The following is a 23026-nucleotide window of genomic DNA, read 5'->3' as shown; positions in this document are numbered from 1 at the left end:
AATTTCTTCTTAAAGCTGTTAAAAAAAAGTGCAACGTTGTTGTTGCATTGGACCAACTGAAGACAGTGTAACTGTGGCTAGCGAGGCCAGGTTCACACTGATGCAAATTGGATGTGGGTTTCTCCACATCCAATTCGCATGACAGGAGATTGTGACTAGCTCTGAATGGAGTGCATTGCACAAGGGTCCTGTGCATCATTGGCTCTGTTTCAGGTACGAATTCAGGCAAAAATGCATGCCTGATTCATCCCTGAAACTGAGCACAGGGACGCACTGGACCCCTGCTTAATCCCTTAGGCTGGGTTCACACAACAGTGTGAACAAAGCCTAAAAGTAGAAATTGCTCCAATGTCAATGGGAGTAAACAATACCATAGACTCGGTGGTCAGTGGGAGCCAACAAATTACATAGCGACGGTGATAAGTAGGAAGAGGATTAGTGCCTCATCATTGGTATTAGTGGGAGGAATAGTGCCTCATCATTGGTATTATGCAAAGGCATAGTGCCCTATCATTGGTGTCAGGAGATAAAATAGTGCCTCATTATTGGTTTCAGTGGGAGGAATTAAGCCCCACTGTTGGTGTCAGTAAAAGTAATAATGCCTTATAGTTGGTGTCAGTGGGAGGAATAGTGCCACATCACTGCTGTCAGTGGAAGAAATAGCACCCTATTATTGGGATCACTGGAAGAAATAGTGCCCCATCATTGGTGTCAGTGGGAGGAATAGTTCCATCGTTAGTATCAGTGGAAGGAAAAGCGCCCCATCATTGGAGTCAGTGGACGGAATAGAGTCCTATCGTTGGTATTAGAGAGAGGAATAGTACCCAATCATTTTTATTAGTGGGGGGAATAATGCTCCATCATTGGTGTCAGTGGAATGAATAGTGTCCCATCATTGTTAGTGGAAGGAATAGTTCCCATCATCGATATTAGTGGGAGGAATAGTGCACCATCATTTTTATTAGTAGGGGAAACAGTGTCCCATCATTGGTGTCAGTGAAGTGTCCCATCATTGGTGTCAGTGGAAGGACCAGTGTCCCATCACTGGTGTGAGTGGAAGGAATAGTGACTAGGATCAGTGAGAGGAATAGTGCCCCAAGGATCAGATAAAGGCAAGTGGAGGGCCACATTCGGCTCACAGGCCAAAGTTTGGATACCAAAAGTGACCAACAGAGGGAAGCTCAGGGTTTATTTCCTTGATGCTAAACCCGATTACCTCATAACTCTTTCATTTCAGCTCACTAACATGCATACCAAGCTTTAATTGGTCAGCTCTGTAAGAAGTTTATCACGACTAGTGCTATTATATCACTCAGTTATTTTATTATTTCTATATATAAAACAGTATAAAAGTCAGTTCATAAAGATAACCACACAGGTTATAAACCTTTAGGACCTTCACGCCAGGAATTGCATAGGAACACAATTGTGTGCAGTGTCTCTAAAGTTTAAACCTGTAGAGGCTTATAAAGTGTCGCCTATGGAGAATTTTCACAATTTTACAGGTGCACACAATTTTTATGCCGCGTACACACGGTCGGACTTTTCGTCTACAAAAGTCCGACGGACGCCGATGGACAAAATACGGCTGACAATCCGATCGTGTGTGGGCTTCCCCGTTCTTTCAGCAGACTTTTCCAGCCGCAAATCTGACGGACTTTAGATTTGAAACATGCTTCAAATCTTTACGTCGTAACTACGCCGGACCCAGAAATCCGCTCGTCTGTGTGCTAGTCCGACGGACAAAAACCCACGCTAGGGCAGCTATTGGCTACTGGCTATCAACTTCCTTATTTTAGTCCGGTGTACATCATCACGTACGAATCCATCAGACTTTTGTGTGATCGTATGTAGGCAAGTCCGTTCGTTAGAAAGTCTGCCGCAAGTCCGCCAAAAGTCCGTCGAAAGTCTGTCGGACAGGCTGTCGGACTTTTGTAGCCGAAAAGTCTGACCGTGTGTACGCGGCATTAGACTTGACATGTTTGGTATCTCTTTATTTGACACCACCCCATCTATTTTACTTTGCTGGAGAATATGCGTTTAATAAACAGTTGTGCAAAAAAAGCATGCAACATAAATAATCGCAACTACCATCATTTTATTCTAAAGGGTATCAACTTTCAGAAAATATATCATTTTTTGGGGGTAAGGCAATTCCCAGCAAAAAATTCAGATTTTACCCTGGTGAAAAATAAAAAAATTGCCCCAGTGGACATGTGGTTAATCTGCTTATATTTTTCCATCCTGGTTCCACCCCCCATTGACATACTAATGAAGCCTTTAACCATTTCAATACCAGACACTTTCACCCCCTTCTTGCCCATGCCAATTTTCAGATTTCAGCGCTGTAAATGCTTTGAATGACAATTGCGCGGTCATGCAACGCTGTATCCAAACAACATTTTTAAAAAATTTTGAGACAGATAGAGCTTTTTTAATTAGTGGGTCAGCGGTGGTGGAGGTAGAACACATCACCAGAGGGAGAAGAAACCACCGGAGGGAGAAAACCGGAGTAATGCCACGTACACACGAGCGGACTTTTCGATGGACTAGGTCCAGCAGACCGGACTCTGTTGGACAATTCGACTATGTGTGGGCTCCAGCGGACTTTTTTTTTCCAAAAGTCAGACGGACCTAGAAATAAAACAGGTTTCAAATCTTTCCGACAGACTCGAGTCCGGTCGAAAAGTCCGCTTGTCTGTATACTAGTCCAACGGACAAAAACCGACGCAGGGTAGCTATTGGCTACTGGCTATCAATTTTGCCAACCGCCCGTGTTTTTACGGGCAGCCCGTAAAAACGGGGCTATTTTTTTTATGTCCGTGAAAATCTGTGAATTATTAATCTTGCCAGTAAAAATGATGGTCCCGGCTCGGAACTGCGCATGTGCAGTTCCGAAGCATGCCGAGAGTCTCCGATCATCTATCTGACACTTCTGCTCATAGCTACTTGTCTTGTACCCTCGCCCTTCCTTCTACAGCGCGCCTTATTTGATTTCCGCACAGGAGATGCTGGAAGGGGGAGGAGTGGAGTCAGCCTGCAGTTAGCAATTAGCAAAGCTGAGCAAAATACAGTTGTGCCAGTCATTGCCTTTTCTTAGTGGGCAGGAGGGAGGGAGGGAGTGTAGAGGATGGGCTTGTGTACAGTAGTAGATTTTTTTTTTGTGTGTCAGATGAGATCTGCTTTGCTTCCAAAGGGAGGACGTTTCCTGAGATCTCCCCCAATCTCTACCTATTGCCTGCAGACTAGTGCTCACCAGTCCAGTACAGGCAAACCCTCCCCAGTCCTCTCCAGAGTTACCACCTCATGTGTCTGGGGCACTACAAATCTAAGCATGCCAGGAGAGGGGAGGCAGCAATATGATTTGGCTGATTTTCAGATGAAAAGTGCTGCTGTATATTGTGTTTGTACAGTGTGTCTGTATAGTGTGCGTATACTGTATGGTCATAATATCATTGATTATGTATTGTGCTTGATGCTCTTGAGGTGTTTATTCATATATTTTTATCTGAGTAAGTAGTGAGCACATTTGGTCTCCTGTACTATGTCCGCTACCTCTGACCATCTCCTGTAGTATGTCCGCTACCTCTGACCATCTCCTGTAGTATGTCCGCTACCTCTGACCATCTCCTGTAGTATGTCCGCTACCTCTGACCATCTCCTGTAGTATGTCCGCTACCTCTGACCATCTCCTGTAGTATGTCCACTACCTCTGACCATCTCCTGTAGCATGTCCACAGCCTATGACCGTCTCCTGTAGCATGTCCGCAGCCTATGACCGTCTCCTGTAGCATGTCCGCAGCCTATGACCGTCTCCTGTAGCATGTCCGCAGCCTATGACTGTCTCCTGTAGCATGTCCGCAGCCTATGACTGTCTCCTGTAGCATGTCCGCAGCCTATGACTGTCTCCTGTAGCATGTCCGCAGCCTATGACTGTCTCCTGTAGCATGTCCGCAGCCTATGACTGTCTCCTGTAGCATGTCCGCAGCCTATGACTGTCTCCTGTAGCATGTCTGCAGCCTATGACTGTCTCCTGTAGCATGTCCGCAGCCTATGACTGTCTCCTGTAGCATGTCCGCAGCCTATGACTGTCTCCTGTAGCATGTCCGCAGCCTATGACTGTCTCCTGTAGCATGTCCGCAGCCTATGACTGTCTCCTGTATTATATCCGCAGCCTATGACCATCTCCTGTAGGATAAAACCAGAGCCACCAAACTGGAGCATTCGACTGAGCCCTGCACGGTGTACCTGAAAGGAGGTCAGTGACAGGGCTGCCCCGCCAGTCTGAGGGGGGGGTCACTGATGTAACGGGGCACTGTTATAAAGGTTTCCCCCTTATATTAGTAACCCCCACTTACCTTAGTGTATTCACTCTACGAAAGGTGATCTCTGGTCACCAGAGTCCCCCCCCACATCAGAGTTCCTGGTGTTCTACTTTACAACAGAGTCTGCAGGATTCCCACTTACAGTGCAAGGGGGAACTCAATCTGTGGACCCTGATGTCATTGGGAACTCTGATGTAAAGGGAACACAGTGGACTCTGATATAAGGTGGTCTCTGGTCACCAAAGCCTCCCCTTACATCAGAGTTCCACCTTAGATTATGATTTGCAGCATTCCCCTTTACATAGGAGTTTTGCTTCACTGTAAGGGGGAATCCTGCACACTCTGATGTAAGGAGGGAACTCTGTGCTGGCTGGGTTCTAGTAACCTGACCTTCATGTCAATGCAGAAATATGTTTTTTTACTTTTGTTTAACTTAAACACATTGCTAATAGCACTAGATATATGTCTATAGTTTAAATATTGATATTTGCACTGTTTAGCACTGAAAACTGTAATTTTAGGTGATTTTTTGCAGTGACAGTAAAAAATTGGTGCCGTTTGTAATTTTTTCTCATTCTGCCAGTAAATTTCGCTTCGGAGGGTTGGCAACTCTGCTGGCATAAACTTCCTTATTTTAGTCCGGTCGTACATCATCACGTACGAATCCATCGGACTTTGGTTGATCGTGTGTAGGCAAGTCCGTTCATTCAAAAGTAAGTCGGAAAGTCCGCCCGTGTGTACACGGCATTAGAAGACAGCAGAGGGAGAAGAAACCACTGGAGGGAGAAGACTGGAAGAAGAAGACACCTTGAAGCTAAGACGGGGGACATTTTTCATTTTTCATAAAGGACTTGTCAAATACCATATTTTTTTTTTTTATAACATTACACTGCTTCTTTTTTTTTTTTTTTTTCGGTGAATAGGTAGGGGTACTCATTCACATGGGGGGCAGGATCTGGGGGCCCCATTTCTTAAAGGGGGGCTTCCAGATTCCAATAAGCCCCCTGCCTGCGGACCCCCACAACCACCACTCAGGGTTGTCGGGAAGAGGCCCTTGTCCTCTCCCTTTCCTGACCTGCCAGGCTGCATGCTTGGATAAGGGTCTAGTATGGATTTTGGAAGGACCCCGTACCATTTTTTATTTTTTTGTGTGGGGGGTCCCCTCATAATCCATATCAGGCTCAAAGGGGACCCGACACAATTTAGTTCACAATTTTTCTTTTTACGTTCAACTGTCACGGGGGAACGTGGCTGACAGCTGATGACTCATCGGTTGTTAAGGACGCAGCAGCCGGCTTACCGCCTCGCTCCTTAGCAACCAGCTATAAACAGTGTGTTTACAATGTGTTTAAAGAGAGAAAAAAGTAAAATGTGAAATGCATGAAAACTGCATGCAAAAACACATAAAAGATGAGGATTTAAAAACGCAAAACGCACAGCAAAACTTGCCTGAAAAACACATCAAGCGCAGCCCGCATAGATGTGAACCTAGACCTAATCACCACTGGGTTTTTTTTTTGCTAAACAAATGAAAAAATGACTGAAAGTGTAGAAAAAAAATATTTGTTTCTGTTATAACATTTTGTAAATAAGTACATTTTCTCCTTCACTGACGGGCACTGATAAGGCTGCACTGACGGGCACTGATATGTGGCACTGATGGGCACTGGTAGGCAGGACTGATGAGGAGGCACTGATTTGCACTGCTGATGGGCACTGATTGGCATCACTGGTAGGCACTTATGGGCATCACTGAGGAGGTTGCACTGATGATCACTGCACTGATTATCAGTGCAGACCCCCCCCCCCCCCGTCAGGAGGGCCACTTAATGGCTCTCCTCTACTCATGTCCTATCAGCGTGAATAGAGGAATAGCGATAACCGGCACTTCCTAGTAACACTGTGATCAGCTCTGATTGGACACAGCTGATCACATAGTAAAGAGCCTACTTCATGGGCTCTTTACCATGATCAGAGATGTGGTGTGTTGGAGGGATACGCCTCATTACTGATCTCTGCTCTGCACGCCCCCAGGGAGAATGGGAGAGCCATTGTATTACAGGCCGGACAGGAAGGTGTTAAAAAAAACCTTTCCATTCTCATTACAAACCAAATTTTACATTCAGTGACATCATCGGATGCTGATATTGGTTGGTGGGAGGCGCCAGCAGGGTGATGTAAATGATTTCATGAATAGATCACAACACCCTGCCTCAGTGCTCCACTCAAGAGCCCTCAGCCCTGATGCAAGCAGTGGGCTGGCTAATGGGAGGAGTTATGCAAATATCAAAATGCCTTGAGGGAATTTGGAAGTAGTTAGGGCTATTGGCTATAGAATACACCCACTGTCTGCTGTCAATCACAAGGAGAGAGCAGACATAATAGGAAACTAATGTCTCAGGCTCCACCCACAATAGTGTCCTTGGTTGTCAGTGAAACTATCAGCTGTGAAGCTGACAGCGTCCTTAACAATTACTGACAGGTAGGGAGGAGAGGAAATAGCATAGGAAAATATGCCTTTCAGCTACACAGCAGTGCATAGAGACATTCTGCCTATCTATGTACACCAACTTACAGTTGTTTTTAATTACCTCCAGTTTTATTATTTACGAAGTGGAGGTAATCATTTTAGAATTTGGTACATCAATAGCGCCATTTTGTAAAAGTGTCCCTATTAAGGACTACCAGAATCTGCTGCACATATCCGTCAAGCTACCAAATGAGCAGCATGGATTTTTTAATCTGGTGGATATAGCACCCTCCTAATGTAGGATGCCAGGTAAATTTTGTTTTTGCCTCTTTCTGTAGACAAGGGAGAAGTAATTGTTTTTGTCTGGTCAGGGTTTCACAGGCTGCGAGTTTTAATGCTTCCCCCTGCCTCTGGAAGAAGGGAGTCTGAAATTACCAGCCTGAATATTTATAATTCTCCAGCCAATTCCTGGGGATGAGTGTCCAGAAGGTGGCTGGAAAAGTGATAAAGAGTCTGAAGCACTGGAGATCTGGGTTCTCTCTCCCCAGGAAGGTTTCAAAGCCTGAGGGGCTTCTGCAGTTAGGCAGCCCATGGACTGTGTAGCTGTTTCTGAGGCCTCAGCAGAGTCAGGGCTGAAGACCTGTATGGATCTTGGAAGCTTGTTTCAGGACCTCACCATAAGGGTTCTGGTCTGGAGAAGGACTGTCTTACTCACTGGACCGTGTCCAGAGAAAGATGGAAGGTGATAGCTGTCCTTTGGGACTTGTGAGTAAAGACCCTAAATTGATTCCTGTGACTGTGCAGTGTTCTGGAGATCGCATTGGATACTAGTAGTTGTGCATTTGCATAAAGTAAATGCCAAATAAACTTGCCTCATGGTCCCCAGCTGTGAGCCTTTGTACTGTTCAGAGACTTTCCCCATGGCCCCCAGCTGTGAGGCCTTAGACTTTCAGAAAGTTACCTCATGGTCCTCAGTTATGAGGGTTCAGACTGTCCAATATTCACGTTACCTAAGGAGAAAATTGTCCACTCGTAGATGATACTGACCATTTTAATGTATCCCATTCCATAGCCCCTCTCCTGTTAATGTCTCTGCAAGCAATAAATCTAAAAAATTACCCTGGACTGTGTTACTAGAGCCGGTGTGAATGGATTGGTGCTTGGGGTGGTGGGAAGCCCTGGACTGGCACAAAAAAAATCCAGGCATTTTAGACTGAGCAGCCAGTTTCTCAAGGTCTTTTAGTTATAGATATAGATCATTCTGCTCTATAAATACATGCTCTGAACCATGAACATTCTTCTTTACCTTCATCCTTGCCATGCTCCTCTCTGAATCATTCTCCTTCCCTCCTATCCACCACCATTTTCCTTTCTGGTCAATATCATTCTTTTCTATCAATGCCTATTCCACCTCTCTATGATTGTTCTCCTCCACATCCCTCCATACATTCTCTCCTTTACTCTTCTGTCATCGATCAAAGTTCACTGCCATTCCCTCCATACACAGCTCTCAGACTGTGTATACATTGTGGCCCAATCTTGGGGCGGGAGATGTTCGTCCTTCCAGGCTCCTCCTCATCTTTTTATAAGGCACATCAGAGTCAAGAAGGACCTTAGGGGAAGCTTCCACGGCTCAGTTTTACTAGCATGACAGGTGGTAAGGAATGATATGGGTGCGGGCGATTGAAGCAGGGCAGCAGCTGCATGCCTGGCGCTAGCAACGCTACTGGCACCCCTCTCTCCACATTACACCAGCTGCGCCCAGGGCACGTGATCTCTCTGCCCACCCCTTATCCTGGACCTGGGACATGTGGCCCAGCTGCCCCCGGCCCATCGGGCAAATGCCAGATGTGCCATATGGCCAGTCAGGGCCTGGAAACCTCTATACTTTTAGAGGAGAACCAGAATTTACCAGCGGCCCCTATGGGGGTAGTGCTACTAGTTAATTTTAAAGGGATTTACCAAATTCCCCCATTTGTTGCATGTGGATGATATAACTTGGAAAACATGGAAATGCTCTCATCCTCATCATGGCATTATTTGCATTGTGGGCTCACCATTGCATTCTTTATTTAGAGGTTGTAGATGTAAATCCGGATGTCTCTCCATATTCCAAGATGGGAATACTCTTTCTCAGGATATTCAGCAGTTGAGTTCTACTGATTGGATCACCACACCGTAGAGTGCCATTCTCATCTGTGTTCAGGAGAATTAAATGGAGCTCCTTCTGAAGGTTCCCATCACTGGGCTCTAAAAGAAGTTTGTCCAGCAGATGTTGGCTCACTTGATGTGCTCTGTCCGTGATCATTGATCTCGTCCCAGGTGTAGACCCTATGTGAGTAAACATACGTCAAAAAATAAATAATTATAAAGGGTCAATATACACCAAAGTAATATTCAGCTGTAAGGCTGGGCTCACATATGTGCGGCCGTGGGTTGGTGACTGGGGTCCGGTGCGTGTCAGTTTATCAGTTCAGGTGCGATTCAGGTCTGAATTTTTGACTGAATTTGCACCTGAACGAGACCCAAAGATGCACCGGACCCTTTTCCAATGTGCTCCGCAGCCGCCCCGGACCTATGTGAACCGGCTCCATTGAAAGCCAGTCACACCCGCCGGTCATGCAAATTGGATGAGGGGAAACACACATTCAATTTGAATGTATGTGAACCTGGCCTCAATGGAGTGATTAGATAGTTCCTGTTTACTGGATCACTGAAGAATTTCATGTTCTATATCTAGTTAATAAAACCTTCAAGGATGAAGGTCCAAACAAATCCTAAAGCCTAACTCTGGGAAGGGTATCCCTTGCAATGCGGGTGTTTAGTCTAGAGTTTTCTGTACTTCAAAGAAGAACTGCAGTCTGCTCACATAATTTGTAATAAAAACATTCTGAAGCTCCCCCCCCACCACTCTGCATAATATTTTATATATACTGTGATTCTGTGCTTGCCAAATATGCTGCAGAAATCTCCCTCCACTGAGTCTGGCTGCAGCCATTTTAACTGTGGGCAGCTGAAGCTGCTGCCTGTTCACTTCCTGGATTTACACAGACACACCTCCAGCTCTGCAGCTCTCACTGGCCCTCTTATGACTCACCCCCTCCCTTTCTGGCAAACTCCAGAGAGAGAGAGAGACCTGTGCATGATGTCATAAGCCTAGGCTAATGACCAGACAAGAAACAGGAAGTGGACTGTATAAGGTATTTACTGGCAGAAAAAAAAATGTTTTACTATCCAAAGTTAAAACAACAACAAGGCAGAAGATTTAATAGATGGAAAAATGAAAAAAATTACTAAAGGTCCACTTTAAGTCTGGCCATACATTTTACAATTTTCTTGTACAATTTTCCTTTAGATTGACCAAAACCATATAAAATGAGGTCAAACATATGCACTACATAGTTGAAGGTAAATCTAAAGGAAATTGAATAAAAAAATTGTATAATGTATGGCCAGCTCAAAGGGTTTGTAAAGTCTCGTTTTTTATTTTTTTTCTATAAAAATAACAAACATGTTATACTTACCTGCTCTGTTGCAGTGGATTTGCACAGAGCAGCCCCGATCCTGCTCTTCTCGGGTCCCTCGCTGGCGCTCCTGGCCCCTCCCTCCTGTTGAGTGCCCCTAACATCAGCAGCTTGCTATGGGGGCACCCGAGCCGAGTCACAGGTCCGTGTGTCCATTCAGACACAGAGCCGCGACCCGGCCCCACCGCCCTCTCACCTGATTGGCTAACTGACTTTGACAGCAGTGGGAACCAATGGCACCGCTGCTGTGTCTTAGCTAATCAGGAGGGAGAGTTTCAGATGGCTTAGACACTCGTGGACACGGCTGGAAAGAGAGGGGGCTCAGGTAAGTATTGGGTGGGGGGGCTGCTGCACACAGAATGCTTTTTATTTTAATGCATAGAATGCATTAAGATTAAAAACCTTCTGTCTTTACTTAACTTACCTGATCCTCCACTCCCCCAGCAGATGGCGCTCCTCCATGGTCCGACTGTCCCTGTGGACTGTCCCTCTGCATCATCACATAATGTAGTAATATAAACCCTATGTTGGTCTTAACCACTTGAGCTCTGGAAGATGTTACCCCTTCATGACCAGGGCATTTTTTGCTATTCTCCACTTCGCTACTTGCAATTGCTACTGGCAATGGTGCCGTCTTGCAACACTGTATGCAAATTACATTTTTATCATTTTTTTTAAAAACAAATAAGGCTTTCTTTTTGGTGGTATTTGATCACCAATGTTTTTTTTTATTATATAAACAAAACAAAAAAACAAAAATTTTGAAACCCCCCTCCAATATTTTCTACTTTCCTGACCCTGTCATTGTTGTGGGGCCCAAAGCAGCTGCCTCATACTTGCCAACTATCCGAGTTTAAATTCCCTTGTCCCTTGAAGTTTTAGTCCCATGCTGTGTCTTGATATCTCAGTGTGAAGCTCTGTTACTAATGCTGCCCAGCTCTGCCCTATTGTTGTGTACAGATGACTCACTTGCAGACCCTGTGTTTACATGTAAACACCAGCATTGATATGTAACTAGTGACGGCATTGATATGCAATTTGTGGCAGACCGGTAGCATTCATATGTAAATAGGGGCAGTATTCATATGTATATCATGACCCCCTGAGGTCATATCCACCATCATCTATACTGAATCCTGCCCACTGGGGAGGTAAAGGGGCATGCTTGAAAGTTCTGCCTACAACTGTGGTCATTAAGTCTAACATTAGCCTGTTCTGCAAAGGTAAGCAAATTAATGGAGGGGGGGGGGTAGTGTGGGGTGTGCAGAGGTAGGCAGAGAAGGAATTACAGTTTGGGGTGCACAGGTGAGCAAGGAGGGGATGTATAGAGGTAAGTGTGCCAGACCTAGCCAGGACAGAGCCTTTTGGAGGGGACTGAATTCTAGCCTCTTGCCGACTGATCATGGGCCCTGGCATTTGGGGGAATGGTGCTCTTTGTGAGCTGTATGCCTGGGGAGCCTTGAGGTGGTGTTGCTTTGGATTCAGGTCCATATCCCGCCAAGAGACACAGACTCTGGGAATCCTGTATTTTCTATATTACAAATAGTGACTGATTCATAATGTTGGGACACATACTGTTAGATGCTAATGTCATCAACTCCAGCCACCTGTCTGTTGTCTTCTATAATGTAAATGAGTCTAGTCTGGCTTGCCACAGCTTCTAAGAGTATTTCACCCATTGTTGTTTGTTCTAATTAACCTTGCTATTGTATGAAGGAGTTTTGTGTTGATAATGTTGATTGTGTCTTCTGAGCTAAAAGAGACGGCAAGTCTGTCCTAAAGGTCATATCTCTTAGTCACTTAGGCTGTTTAAAGGATTAGATAATTTGCTCATGTTAATTAGGTCTCTGGTTACATTTTTATCATCCTGCTGTATATATTTGCGTGAAATCTCAAATAAAAATATATTCCTGTTGTACTCCAAGACTGGTGTGGTCTGATGTTTTACCCTACACTGAGCTACGACTAGTGAATTGGAAAGCTAAGGGGTCTTGGATTGTGTGGTACCGAACAGAGGAAGCATTTATGGTGGACATCTTGAGCACGGGGTCCGTCACAGAAAGGAAGGTAGGTGCAAAGATGAGCAGAGGAGGCAGGTGGAGTTAAAGGGGAGGGGGATTGGAGTGGAGAGGATGGGGGAGGTTTGGGGTGCAGAGGTCAGAAGGGGTTTTAGGATGCAAAGGTGTACTGACAGGATGGATAAAAAAATGTAGGTCACGTGTAGGGCAGCCAATTAATTTCAATGGGCTGCTCTATGCGCTACAAATGCGAAAGAAAGTCCCAAACCCTTTTTCAAAATCACGCAGTGCCAAGGCACATGTCAGAAGATGCGTGAGGGTGTCATTAACAATTAATGGCACTGCTGTGTATCTGCTAAAGGGCAGCACATGTCCGTGGTGTCAGGAAAATGATTTTGCATGCATTCCCAATACACACAAATGTGAACGCAGGCTAAATGTCTGTTACATTGGTGGTCAGTGTAAATCTTCTCATTACATTGGGGCTTGGTGTAGAATCCTTTCATTCACACTAGTGGCCAGTGTGAATGTCCACCTTACATTGGTGGTCAGTGTAAACCCCTCCTTAAATTGGTGGTTACTGTGAATGCTTCTATTACATTAGTGGTCAGTGTAAACCCCTATTACATTAGTGGTCAGTGTAAACCCCTATTACATTGGTGGCCAGTATTGAAACTCCTCTTTATATTGGTAGTCGGTAAAAAAAAAAAAAATCAGCATAGCCATTGATCACACCCTCCCCCCCAAGCACTGCCACTGATCCCAGGAGTCCTAGGATCCCTAGGAGTTTTCTGTCTATTAATCCCCTCACCTCCCCAGTCCATGGTGTGCAGGCAGTGAGGAGATGATGTGCTGTAACCTCTAGCAACCAATCAATAAGCAATAATGATGTGCAGTAACCTCTAGGAACCAATCAACAAGCAGAAATCATGTGCTGTAACCTCTAGCAACTAATCAGCGAGCCATAATGTGTGCTGCAACCTCTAGCAACCAGTCAGTGAGAGGTAATATTACACTGTAACCTCTGGCAACCAATTGCTGCCTGACCTGATTCGGTATACGGATTTTGTGTCTGGCTGTTATTTATTGTATGTCTCAGAGCAGGTGGAGAGCGAAACTGCATCGAGGGTGCCCAAGAAAATTTTTGCCCAGGGTCCAATCAATATTAAAGACGGTCCTGACTGTACACATGCAGGGATGCCCTTCCTTCCCTTTCCTCCATCCCGCTCTCTTTCTTTCTTCCTCCATCCCTCTGTCTTTCTTTCGAACTACTGACAGCATCCACTGCCCTACTGACACCATCTTGCACATACTACTCACCTCTGTACACACCACACTCCTCTCCTGCACATACTACCCACCGCCATACACTCCGCACTGTATATTCCCTATTTAACATTACTACATTCTGCACTATGTAAGTCATCTCAGACTCTATTAAACCACACCCCATTTAAGCCAAACCCAATATGTAGCATGGTTTAAGCCACGCCCACCTCCCTGAAATGAGTTTTTGCAGGTTGGGAAAACGCAGAAAACGCTGTGCATCTTTTGGCCCATTTCAGGTGTGAATTCAGCCCAAAAAGCTGAAATCGGACCTGAAACAGTGAACCAGGACGCACCGGACCCCCGCTGTGAGCCGCATGCGGCTCATATGTGAACTGAGCCTGAGTGATCGGTGGGCAGCAAGACTGCTGAACGTTACATAGTCTACTGAATAGGGATGGGCAGCAGACTCCCTGCAATGCTCTGCGAGATTTAAACGCATTTGTCTGTATTTACCCTTATTGGCTGAAACCAGTTTTGCAACTTTGACATGTGTTACTATAACCGTACATATCATTGCAACCACTTCATGGATCCAGGTGGATTATACCACTTTTATTTATTTTTTTTTAGGACAAAACAGGCCTTCATTTTGTGGTGAATAGTAATAGATATACTGTAGCCTGTTTTTTTTTTTTTTTGTTATTTTTTCCGATTATTAGCAGAAAACTGACCCAAAATAGTAAAAAAAAATTTTTTTTTAATTTTAACTGTATATTTCTTGTGGTTACCATAACTCATCACCAAAGAGACAACCCCAAATTAATTCTCCTTCTGATGATTGCAGTGATACCACATACAGTATATCTATGTTATTTCTTATTTGTACCCATTGTAGTGCCCAGAAACTACAGTGCCTTTTTATTCTACTTAAAACACACTGCCCCTAACCCTACCACTCAGAATCACATTTTCACTAACTGACACTGACTGACACTGTGAATGTGAATGTACAATGTATATGTAAAAGCGCTGCGTAAATTGACACTGATACTAACTGACACTAATTGATACTGACTGACACTAACACTAACTGACACTGACTGACACTGATACTAGCTGACACTTATTGATGCTGACACAAACTGACACTGATGCTGTCTCTAGCTGACACTGACTGACACTGGAGCTTAACAAAAAACTTTTTTTTTTAAATCCTACCTGAACCAGACTGATACTGACCTTCATCCCAATCCTGACACTGACCTTCATCCCAATCCTGACACTGACCTTCACCCCAATCCTGACACTGGCCTTCACCCCAATCCTGACACTGACCTATGTCATCCTTGATCTAGATATTTTATCTTTATTTTATTTTCTTGCAGAGACTTTGTTGACATTGTTCTCCTCCAGCAAGCAGGAAAAGATACATTGGGGTTAATTTACTAAAACTGCAGAGTGCAGAATCTGGTGCAGCTGTGTATGGTAGCCAATCAGCTTCTAACTTCAGCTTGTTAAAAAAGGCTCGGTTCACACTTAGGCCCCTTTCACACTGGGACGGGAGCGGCGTCGGTGGTAAAACGGCCGCTTTACCGTCGTTTTTAGCGTTGCTTTACCGTCGTTTTAGCGGCTGCTAGCGGGGCAGTTTTAACCCCCGCTAGTGGCCGAAAAAGGGTTAAAACTGCCCGCAAAGCACCGCTGCAGCAGCGCTTTGCTGGCAGTATAGCCGCGCTGCCCCATTGATTTCAATGGGCAGAAGCGGTGAAGGAGCGTATGTATACACCGCTCCTTCACCACTCCAAAGATGCTGCTTTTCCTGTCCTGTAAGTGCACCGCCTGACTACCTGGCGGGCTCTGCACGTGCGGTTGCGAACACGCCTGAGCTCATCCATAGTTCACACATATGCGAATGGGGTGCAGGTTTCCCTGCATCCAATACGCATGACAGGAGAGTGTGACCAGTTCACACAGCTTCAGGGTGGGCGTGATCCATATTTAAAAAGGGGTTCGGACCTGATTCGTAGAACAGGGATGCACCCGATGCTTTGAACCACAGCTGCAGCGTATGTGAACCCGGCCTCAAATGTTGATAATTTAATGTGGAAGCTGATTGGTTTCTATGCAGAGCTGCACCAGATTTTGCACTCTTCTTTTAGCGAGTTGCCGGGTCTGTACACCACCTGTGTCCATTATGAGGGGTTCCCACCACCCCCGTGCTGAGTTCCCAGGTCTGTACACCTGCTGTGTCCATTATGAGGGGTTCCCACCATCCACGTGCTGAGTTCCCAGGTCTGTATACTTGCTGTGCTCATTATGAGGGGTTAATTTTGTTTATTGAAAAATCTTACAATCAATAACTTATATACAATAAAACCATAATAAATAAATAAAACATATTTACAAAATAATTGAATATGATAATACAAAACAAGAACATAATAAATGGTACAAACCAAATTGCGCACAACACAATCCCTACGGGAGAGCCAGACTAAGGAACATCACCATCACCATGCATGTAGCCTTTTATCAAAAATATACTTGATCTTGAAAATCTAGGGGAGTGAATCAAGAATACAAAGAAAAGCCGCACACCCCGAGATCAACAGGCAGCAGCTACAGAGTCCTGATACTCCTCCACGCCCTTATCCAGGCCTCCTGCTGTCACCTGCCTTTCTCAAGACCCTGAATCTTCCCAACCTCCCCCAGAATGTCCTGCACCACCACTTCGACAGGGAGGATTTTACTCTGTAAGGATACCTGACACTGTGCACTCCACGTGAAATAACGGACTACTAGACTAACTAAAAAAAAAGTGTTTCCAAATCATAATCCCGACGAGTCTGGAATGCCCCATACACCCACTCTGCATAACTCATATGGGGGAGGAAGGGTATACTCAGAGCCCTCCCAACCCTCTTGTACACCTCTATATTAAAAGGGCATTGAAGTAGAAAGTGATCCATAGACTCCAACACTCCTCCACACTCCACTCTCGGGCAACCCCGATCACTCATGGAAAGAAACTTCAAGTTGCCCTTCACATATAGTTTTCCATGAAAGGCAAGCCAAGCCTGATCCCTAAACTTCATTGGTATTCTCTCCAAATTAATCAATCGCAAACCCAGCCCAAAAACCAGGCTTGGGCAATCCCTCAAGGCCAGTGGCTCGCAAAAAGCAGAGCTCATGATCCGCTTCTCAAGAAGTTTCCTTGGAAGAGATCTGACTTCTCCTGCTGTTACTTGCCACTGCCGAAGCATTTTCAAACACGGGGCAACATAAGCTGGGAGCTGTTCATGCTTGACCCTCAGGCTTTTCACTGGCCCACCATTCTCCCAGTCTCGCAGAAAGGGCCTAAACCAGGACTGGAAAATACCAACACACCCAGGCGGTCTCTCTGCCAACATGTTACCAAGATTGTACTTCACAAACATTAGAGAGAAAAAGACTACAGGGTTGACCATCCCTAGACCACCCTCCCGCCTAGGAAGGTAAGTCACATTCCTTTTGACAAGGTTTATTCTGTTCCCCCATAACAGCTGGAAGAAACAACTATAGATCCTGGTATAGAGAGAAACTGGCAAAATGCAAACAAAACTGACATACAGAAAAATCGGAATCAGGTAATCTTGATCAGATCAACCTTTTCCCTCAAGGAAAGCTGCCAACCTTTCCAGCTTGCCACCTTGGCATCGGCATTCTTCAGCCTGTTCACCCAATTTGCATGACCACAGTCACCTGGGCCGAATTCAATGCCTAGAACTTGAACTTTTTGTTGGGGCTCCGGGAAGTCATCCGGGAGAACAAAGCTCTCACCTTCCACACCCATCTAGAAAGCTTCACACTTGTCCTGGTTGACCTTTGAACCTGATGCCTCTGCATACTGCCCTATCACTGAGACCACCTCCTGCGCCTCCGCAGTCCCAGAGATAAAAACAGAAACATCATCAGCATAGGCCACAACCTTCAAAGGAGACTCACCAGCGATGCCCAAAGGTACCCCACACAAAGGTCCACTCTCTAGCCTTCAAATGAAGGGGTCGATTGCAAACACATATAGCAGAGGACTCAATGGACACCCCTGATGCACACCCGAGCCAACCGCAAAGGGCTGCCCGACCCAACCATTAACCAGGAGGAAAGTTTTCAGCCCCTTTGTACAAAATCTTGAGCCAATCAATGAAACCCCCCCCCAGGCCATATTTGTCAAGAAGGAGCCACAAGTACTCATGATTAACCCAATCAAAGGCCTTAGCCTGATGCAATGTCAGCAAAAATTTACCCCAACCAGCAGTCCTACAACGCTGAAAGGCCTCCCGGACAGCTAACATCGCTGAGAAAGTGCTTCTACCTTGGACCGAACAGTGCTGGTGGCGGGATACCAAACTGCCTGCAACTGGTGATAATCGCTAGAAGAAAATCTTTGCCAGTATCTTTCTATCGACATTAAGAAGGCTAATGGGGCGCCAATTCCCATTCATCGAAGGATCTTTACCCTTTGATCACTGCAGATTGCCTCATGGAGGGAGGGAGCCCTCATTCAAACAGCCATTAAAAACCTCCGCAAGGTAGGGAGCCAGGATCGTCTTAAAACATTTATAGAACTCGGCTGTCAAACCATCTGGCCCTGGAATTTTCTTGATAGCTAGTTTATCAATAGCCTGGATTACCTCATCTGCAGTGATGTCATCTGTCAAATTCATCAAAGGAACATTACTTTCCAGTCCTGGTGTAGAGTCCAAAAAACCCAACATCCTTGTCCGATCAAGGTTCCTTCCTCCCAGGAGATCGGCATAGTATGACCTGACAACCTCCAGGATCCCTGATCTAGACTTCGTCACAGAGCCCGTACTGTCCCTCAGGCCATTGACCGTCTTAACTGCTATGCTCTGTTTACAGTTCTGGTAAGGGTCAGACGAATGGTATTTCCCGTAATCCCTCTCCTGAACCAAAGAGGCGTGGCGGTCATATTGATGTCTCCTAAGGAGGAGCTTCACCTCAGAGATCGCCCCAGAATCTCCTCCATTCGAAACAAGGCGGTCAAGTTTCCTCCGCAAATGCTGGTAGGTGATATACTTATCTTGCTGCTTCTTTCTTCCTATGGCCTTGAAAAGCCCAACAGTCCACTGTTTAACAAGCTCCCACCATTCTGACTTGCTGTTGCAAAAGTCTAGGATCGTTACCTGTGCTTGAAAAAAATCCTCAAAGGATTGTCTTACTCTCTCATCTTCCAGGAGGGCCAAATTCAATCTCCAGATACCCCTCCCCCTAGATGGCATGTCTGGGGCATTCAGAGTCACAGATAGAATACAAGGATCAGAAAACTCCACTGCGCAACACACAGGTGCCGAAAAAGCAGAGTCTCCCTTTAAAAAAAAAAACCTATCTATCCTACTCTGACTACTACCTCGCTGAAAAGTGAACCCCGTGCTGTCTGGGCAGCGTTTAATGTGCGCATCTACCAGACCTGCTTCCCTAACTATCGCATTAAGAAAAAGGGTGTCATAGCCCAGCTTATCTCTGAAACCTCTCCTGTCTTTAGACCTAGTAATGGTGTTGAAATCACCTCCAAAGATAACCTGCTGGGCCGAAAAAAGAAAAGGCTTAATCTTTGTAGAGAGACATTTCCTGTCCCACTTCGTCTGGGGATCATAGATGTTAATCAGGCGCAAGTCCTGCCCCTTCACAGAGACATCTAAGACCATGCATCTCCCTATCTCTACCTCAAATACCCGCCGACACGTTACCATACCAGAAAAAAGGACTGCAACTCCGCTGTAAGGCTCGGCCGCAAGAGACCAAAATGAGGGACCATGTCTCCACTCCTTCTTTGCCAGATGTATATTGGCCAGACTACTCAGATGGGTTTCTTGCAAAAACAAAATGTCAGCATCAAACTCGCTGAGCAAAAATAAGGCCATATGCGGAGCACTTACTGATCTTAAGCTGGCAACATTAATGGTTGCCACTTTTAACGGAGTGGGAACTGCCATTAGGGTAGTTGAGGCAGCCGTTTCTTAGCCTGACTACTCCCTCTTCCTGGAGAACCAGCGCGCTTCATTGCGCTTCATTGCACCCTGGCACTCATCATCCATAGAGGATGCAGAACTCAATGAGTGCCATTCATTCTCATCATCTGACAGGACCTTAAACTTATTTTCTAAAGGCAAAATTTTAGGATTTAAGTTAACTGAACCCCCTTTTTTCCTTCTTTTGCCCCTCCTCCTCCTATCCTCCAACCACTCCATATCATCCTTAGACAAACCAGACTCAACAGCCTCCCCACCCCTATCCTCCTCTTTACCCCCCTCCCCCCCTTCCCTTAGCTACCACCAGGCTAAGCTACCACCAGGCCAGCCTCTCCACTATCCTCCCCACTCCTCTGCACCCCACGATCCTCAATAGAAACCCTGCAGCGTCGGGGGAGGGGGGGTTGGCACCACACCTGACGCACCTGCCTCAGCACCTCTTGCTGCCTCTGCAATTTTAGAAGACACAGACACAGAAGGATTGGACACATTTTTGGCAACCGATACCTTACCTACAGAAGACATGGGCACACTGGGTAAACGCACAGACTGGGGAGACACAGACACATTAGGTATTGGCACAGACTGGGGCACCACAGATTGGGGAGACACATTAGGTATTGGCACAGACTCAGATGGACTCACAGGCACCCCAGCTGCTGAGCTCCGAGCATCCTCCATGTCCATGTGGAAGAACTCTCTCATAAGCTCAGGATTGTTGTGCATTGCCTCAGGACACTGACTGTAAGGATGTCCCACCGCATTGCACAGATTGCACCTGATGATATTACAATCCTTCGCCAAATGTCTTATACCCTGACACAGAGAGCACTTCATCACTGGACAGGAGGACGCAAGATGCCCTTTATCACCACACTTATTGCAGAGCTTTGGCTGGCCTGGATAGAAGATGATCAGCCTGTCCCTCCTCAGGAAAGCTGAGGATGGCAGATGCTGGACAACATTATCAACAACCTTTAATTTGAGCTGCACAGACCATCCCCCCGTCCATATTCCCCGATTGTCCACAATCTTTTTTAGGGGGCTCAGGGCATCTCCATACCTCCTCAACCATACAGATAAATCCCCTTGCGGTATGGACTCATTGCGGACCAAAATTGTGACCATTTTAATGAGGGGCTGGCGTGAAACAAGCTTTGGGATGAGCCCTTTCCAGTCCGGCAGGCCCCTACACACGTGCTCATACTTCTCCCAAAATATGTCCAAAGACTCCGGACGGATAAAGGACAAATCATATTCATAGGAACCTGCCGGACTGATCAGGGTGAAGATATCTGTGGGTGTAAACCCCATCTGCAGAATCTTATCCACCACTGTCCTCCTATGTGGGGGGATTCCACCGCCTTCCCATCTTAACTGCACAACATTCCTCCTTTTAAACAGGGAGGAAGATAAAACACTTTCATGCTCCTTCCCTGCTTGCTGTCCCTTCCCAGATCCTGTAGCAGCAAAAGCAGCATAAGTTTTTCTTACACCAGCAGCATTTGCAGTCTTGTCCTTAGACACAATCAAACCTGCTGGCAGAGAGTCTGAATCAGCTGGGATAGCAGTCTTCTGATTAGCAGAGGCAGGACCCTCCCCCTCCCCCGAACACACAGTTTTTTTCAGTCATGGCTGCTGCAGACTCCTGGAAAGTTGTAGCACTACTGCACCCAGCATCTCCTCCACCATTCACAGGAACAGCCGCTGTGCCTGGTCCAGCAAAGTCTCTGTATTGTCCATGGACCTCTCTGCAGACTGAAGCGGACAGTTATTGGCAGATGTTATTGCATGCTGTGTATTGTCTATGGGTCTGGGCTGACTGCCTGCAGCACTACAACCCTCAGCAAGTCCATTGTCATTAAAGTTCACACCATGATCCTGCACACACACTGTACCTGCACCTTGTCTCTCCACAGATCTTTCTTCCACAGGGCTAGGAATGGCGTCCATCTTTTCCTCACCATCCTGGGAAACCACACCTGGAGTGGATTCAAGTTTATTGATGAAATCCAGCATGCCAGAACCTTCAACCTCCTGCTCAGATGTTCCACATTGCTGGGGAGTGAAGGGGACAGAGGCCTCCACCATTGAGGGCTCAGCAGATGTCTGAGGTGTTGAAGAGCTGGGCTCATCCTCCGGGCCCACTTTCTCACTCTCTGCTGTCTGTACCTGCATCTCCTCACCCTCCATGCAGGAAGCGGCTCCTCTTCTCATATGGCTGAATCTTTCTTCATTCTTATATTTTTCTTTAAATGCTCCACTATTCTCCTTCAGAGAACTCACCAGTTCTTTCTGCTTCCGCAGAGCTTGTTCCAGGTCTTTCAGCTCAGGCCTCAGAGTCGCTCTTTTCTTGCTGAACACTTTGGCACAAATCTGCTTTTTCTTTTTAAATTCATTTTTCAAAGCTACCAACTTCTCCTCTTCCTTCTCAATCCGCTTCAACGTTTCAATAACCCTCCTTCTAAAGGCAGACAGGGACTCATCTTTCCTTGGGCCAGGCCCAGTGTCGTCCACAGGCTGAAGCCTATCCAGGGGGCCTCCACCAGGGTCCTCCCCAGGATCCTGCATCACTCCTGGGGCAGAGGAGCAACTCTAGCCCCTGGTCTCTGGAAGCAAAGGAACTAGCAACCTTACACCTCGCTGTCAAGGAGCGGAATGGCAGTTTCCCACCATCCCTGTACTGAGTTCTCGGGTCTCTACACCTGCTGTGTCCATTATGAGGAGTTCCCACCATCCCTGCACTGTGTTCCTAGGTCTGTACACCTTCTGTGCCCATTATGAGGGGTTCCCAAGTTTGTAAATCTACTGTGACCATTATGAGGGGTTTCCACCATTCTTGCAATGAATTATTTAGCCTATACACCTGCTGTGCCCATTATGAGGGGTTCCCACCATCCCTGTGCTGAGTTTTGGGGTCTTTACACCTGTTGTGCCCATTATGAAGGGTTCCCACCATCCCTGAGCTGAGATCTCATGTTTGTACATCTGCTGTGCCCATTATGAGGGGTTCCCACCATCCCTGTGCTGAGTTTCTAACTAGGCATACTTGCTGAGAGACCCATTATGAGGGGTTTCCACCACCTTTGCACTGAGTTCCCTGTTCTGCACACCTGCTGAGGAGCCTGGTGGCTATGGCCCATGATTGTAGAGACTGTAACAGGAGAGGTCCTGGAACACACATTTTTTTTGGGGGGGAGGGGGTGTTTCTAAAACCACAGGTGGACAGGAAGAAGGCATTTTGGAATGGAGATCTTACTGTTGAAAATCCAAGAAAAATAAGCCACAGCTGACCCAACCCCTGATTCCTCCGATAACTAAAAAAAAAAATACTACTGGGTGGATTTGACCTTTAAGAATTCTAAGCAAGTGTGTGAAATGAATAACGAGA

The 23026-nt window shown here is 46.1% G+C and overlaps 1 protein-coding gene across 1 annotated transcript in view; it reads right to left on the bottom strand.

The window, feature by feature from the left end:
* The window catches only part of LOC141148295 (up-regulator of cell proliferation-like), a 34089-nt gene that overhangs the window by 8435 nt on the left and 2628 nt on the right, over positions 1-23026 (bottom strand). Inside the window, exon 2 of the mRNA XM_073635588.1 lies at positions 8853-9126. Within this exon, the coding sequence (XP_073491689.1) occupies positions 8853-8904 (52 nt within the window). The 5' untranslated portion in view covers positions 8905-9126. The remainder of the gene's footprint in view (positions 1-8852; positions 9127-23026) is intronic.

Source organism: Aquarana catesbeiana, linkage group LG06 (assembly GCF_042186555.1).
Source record: "Aquarana catesbeiana isolate 2022-GZ linkage group LG06, ASM4218655v1, whole genome shotgun sequence".
Lineage (NCBI taxonomy): Eukaryota > Metazoa > Chordata > Amphibia > Anura > Ranidae > Aquarana > Aquarana catesbeiana.
Note: the sequence above shows the minus strand (reverse complement) of the source record. Positions and strands in the feature narration are given on the sequence as shown.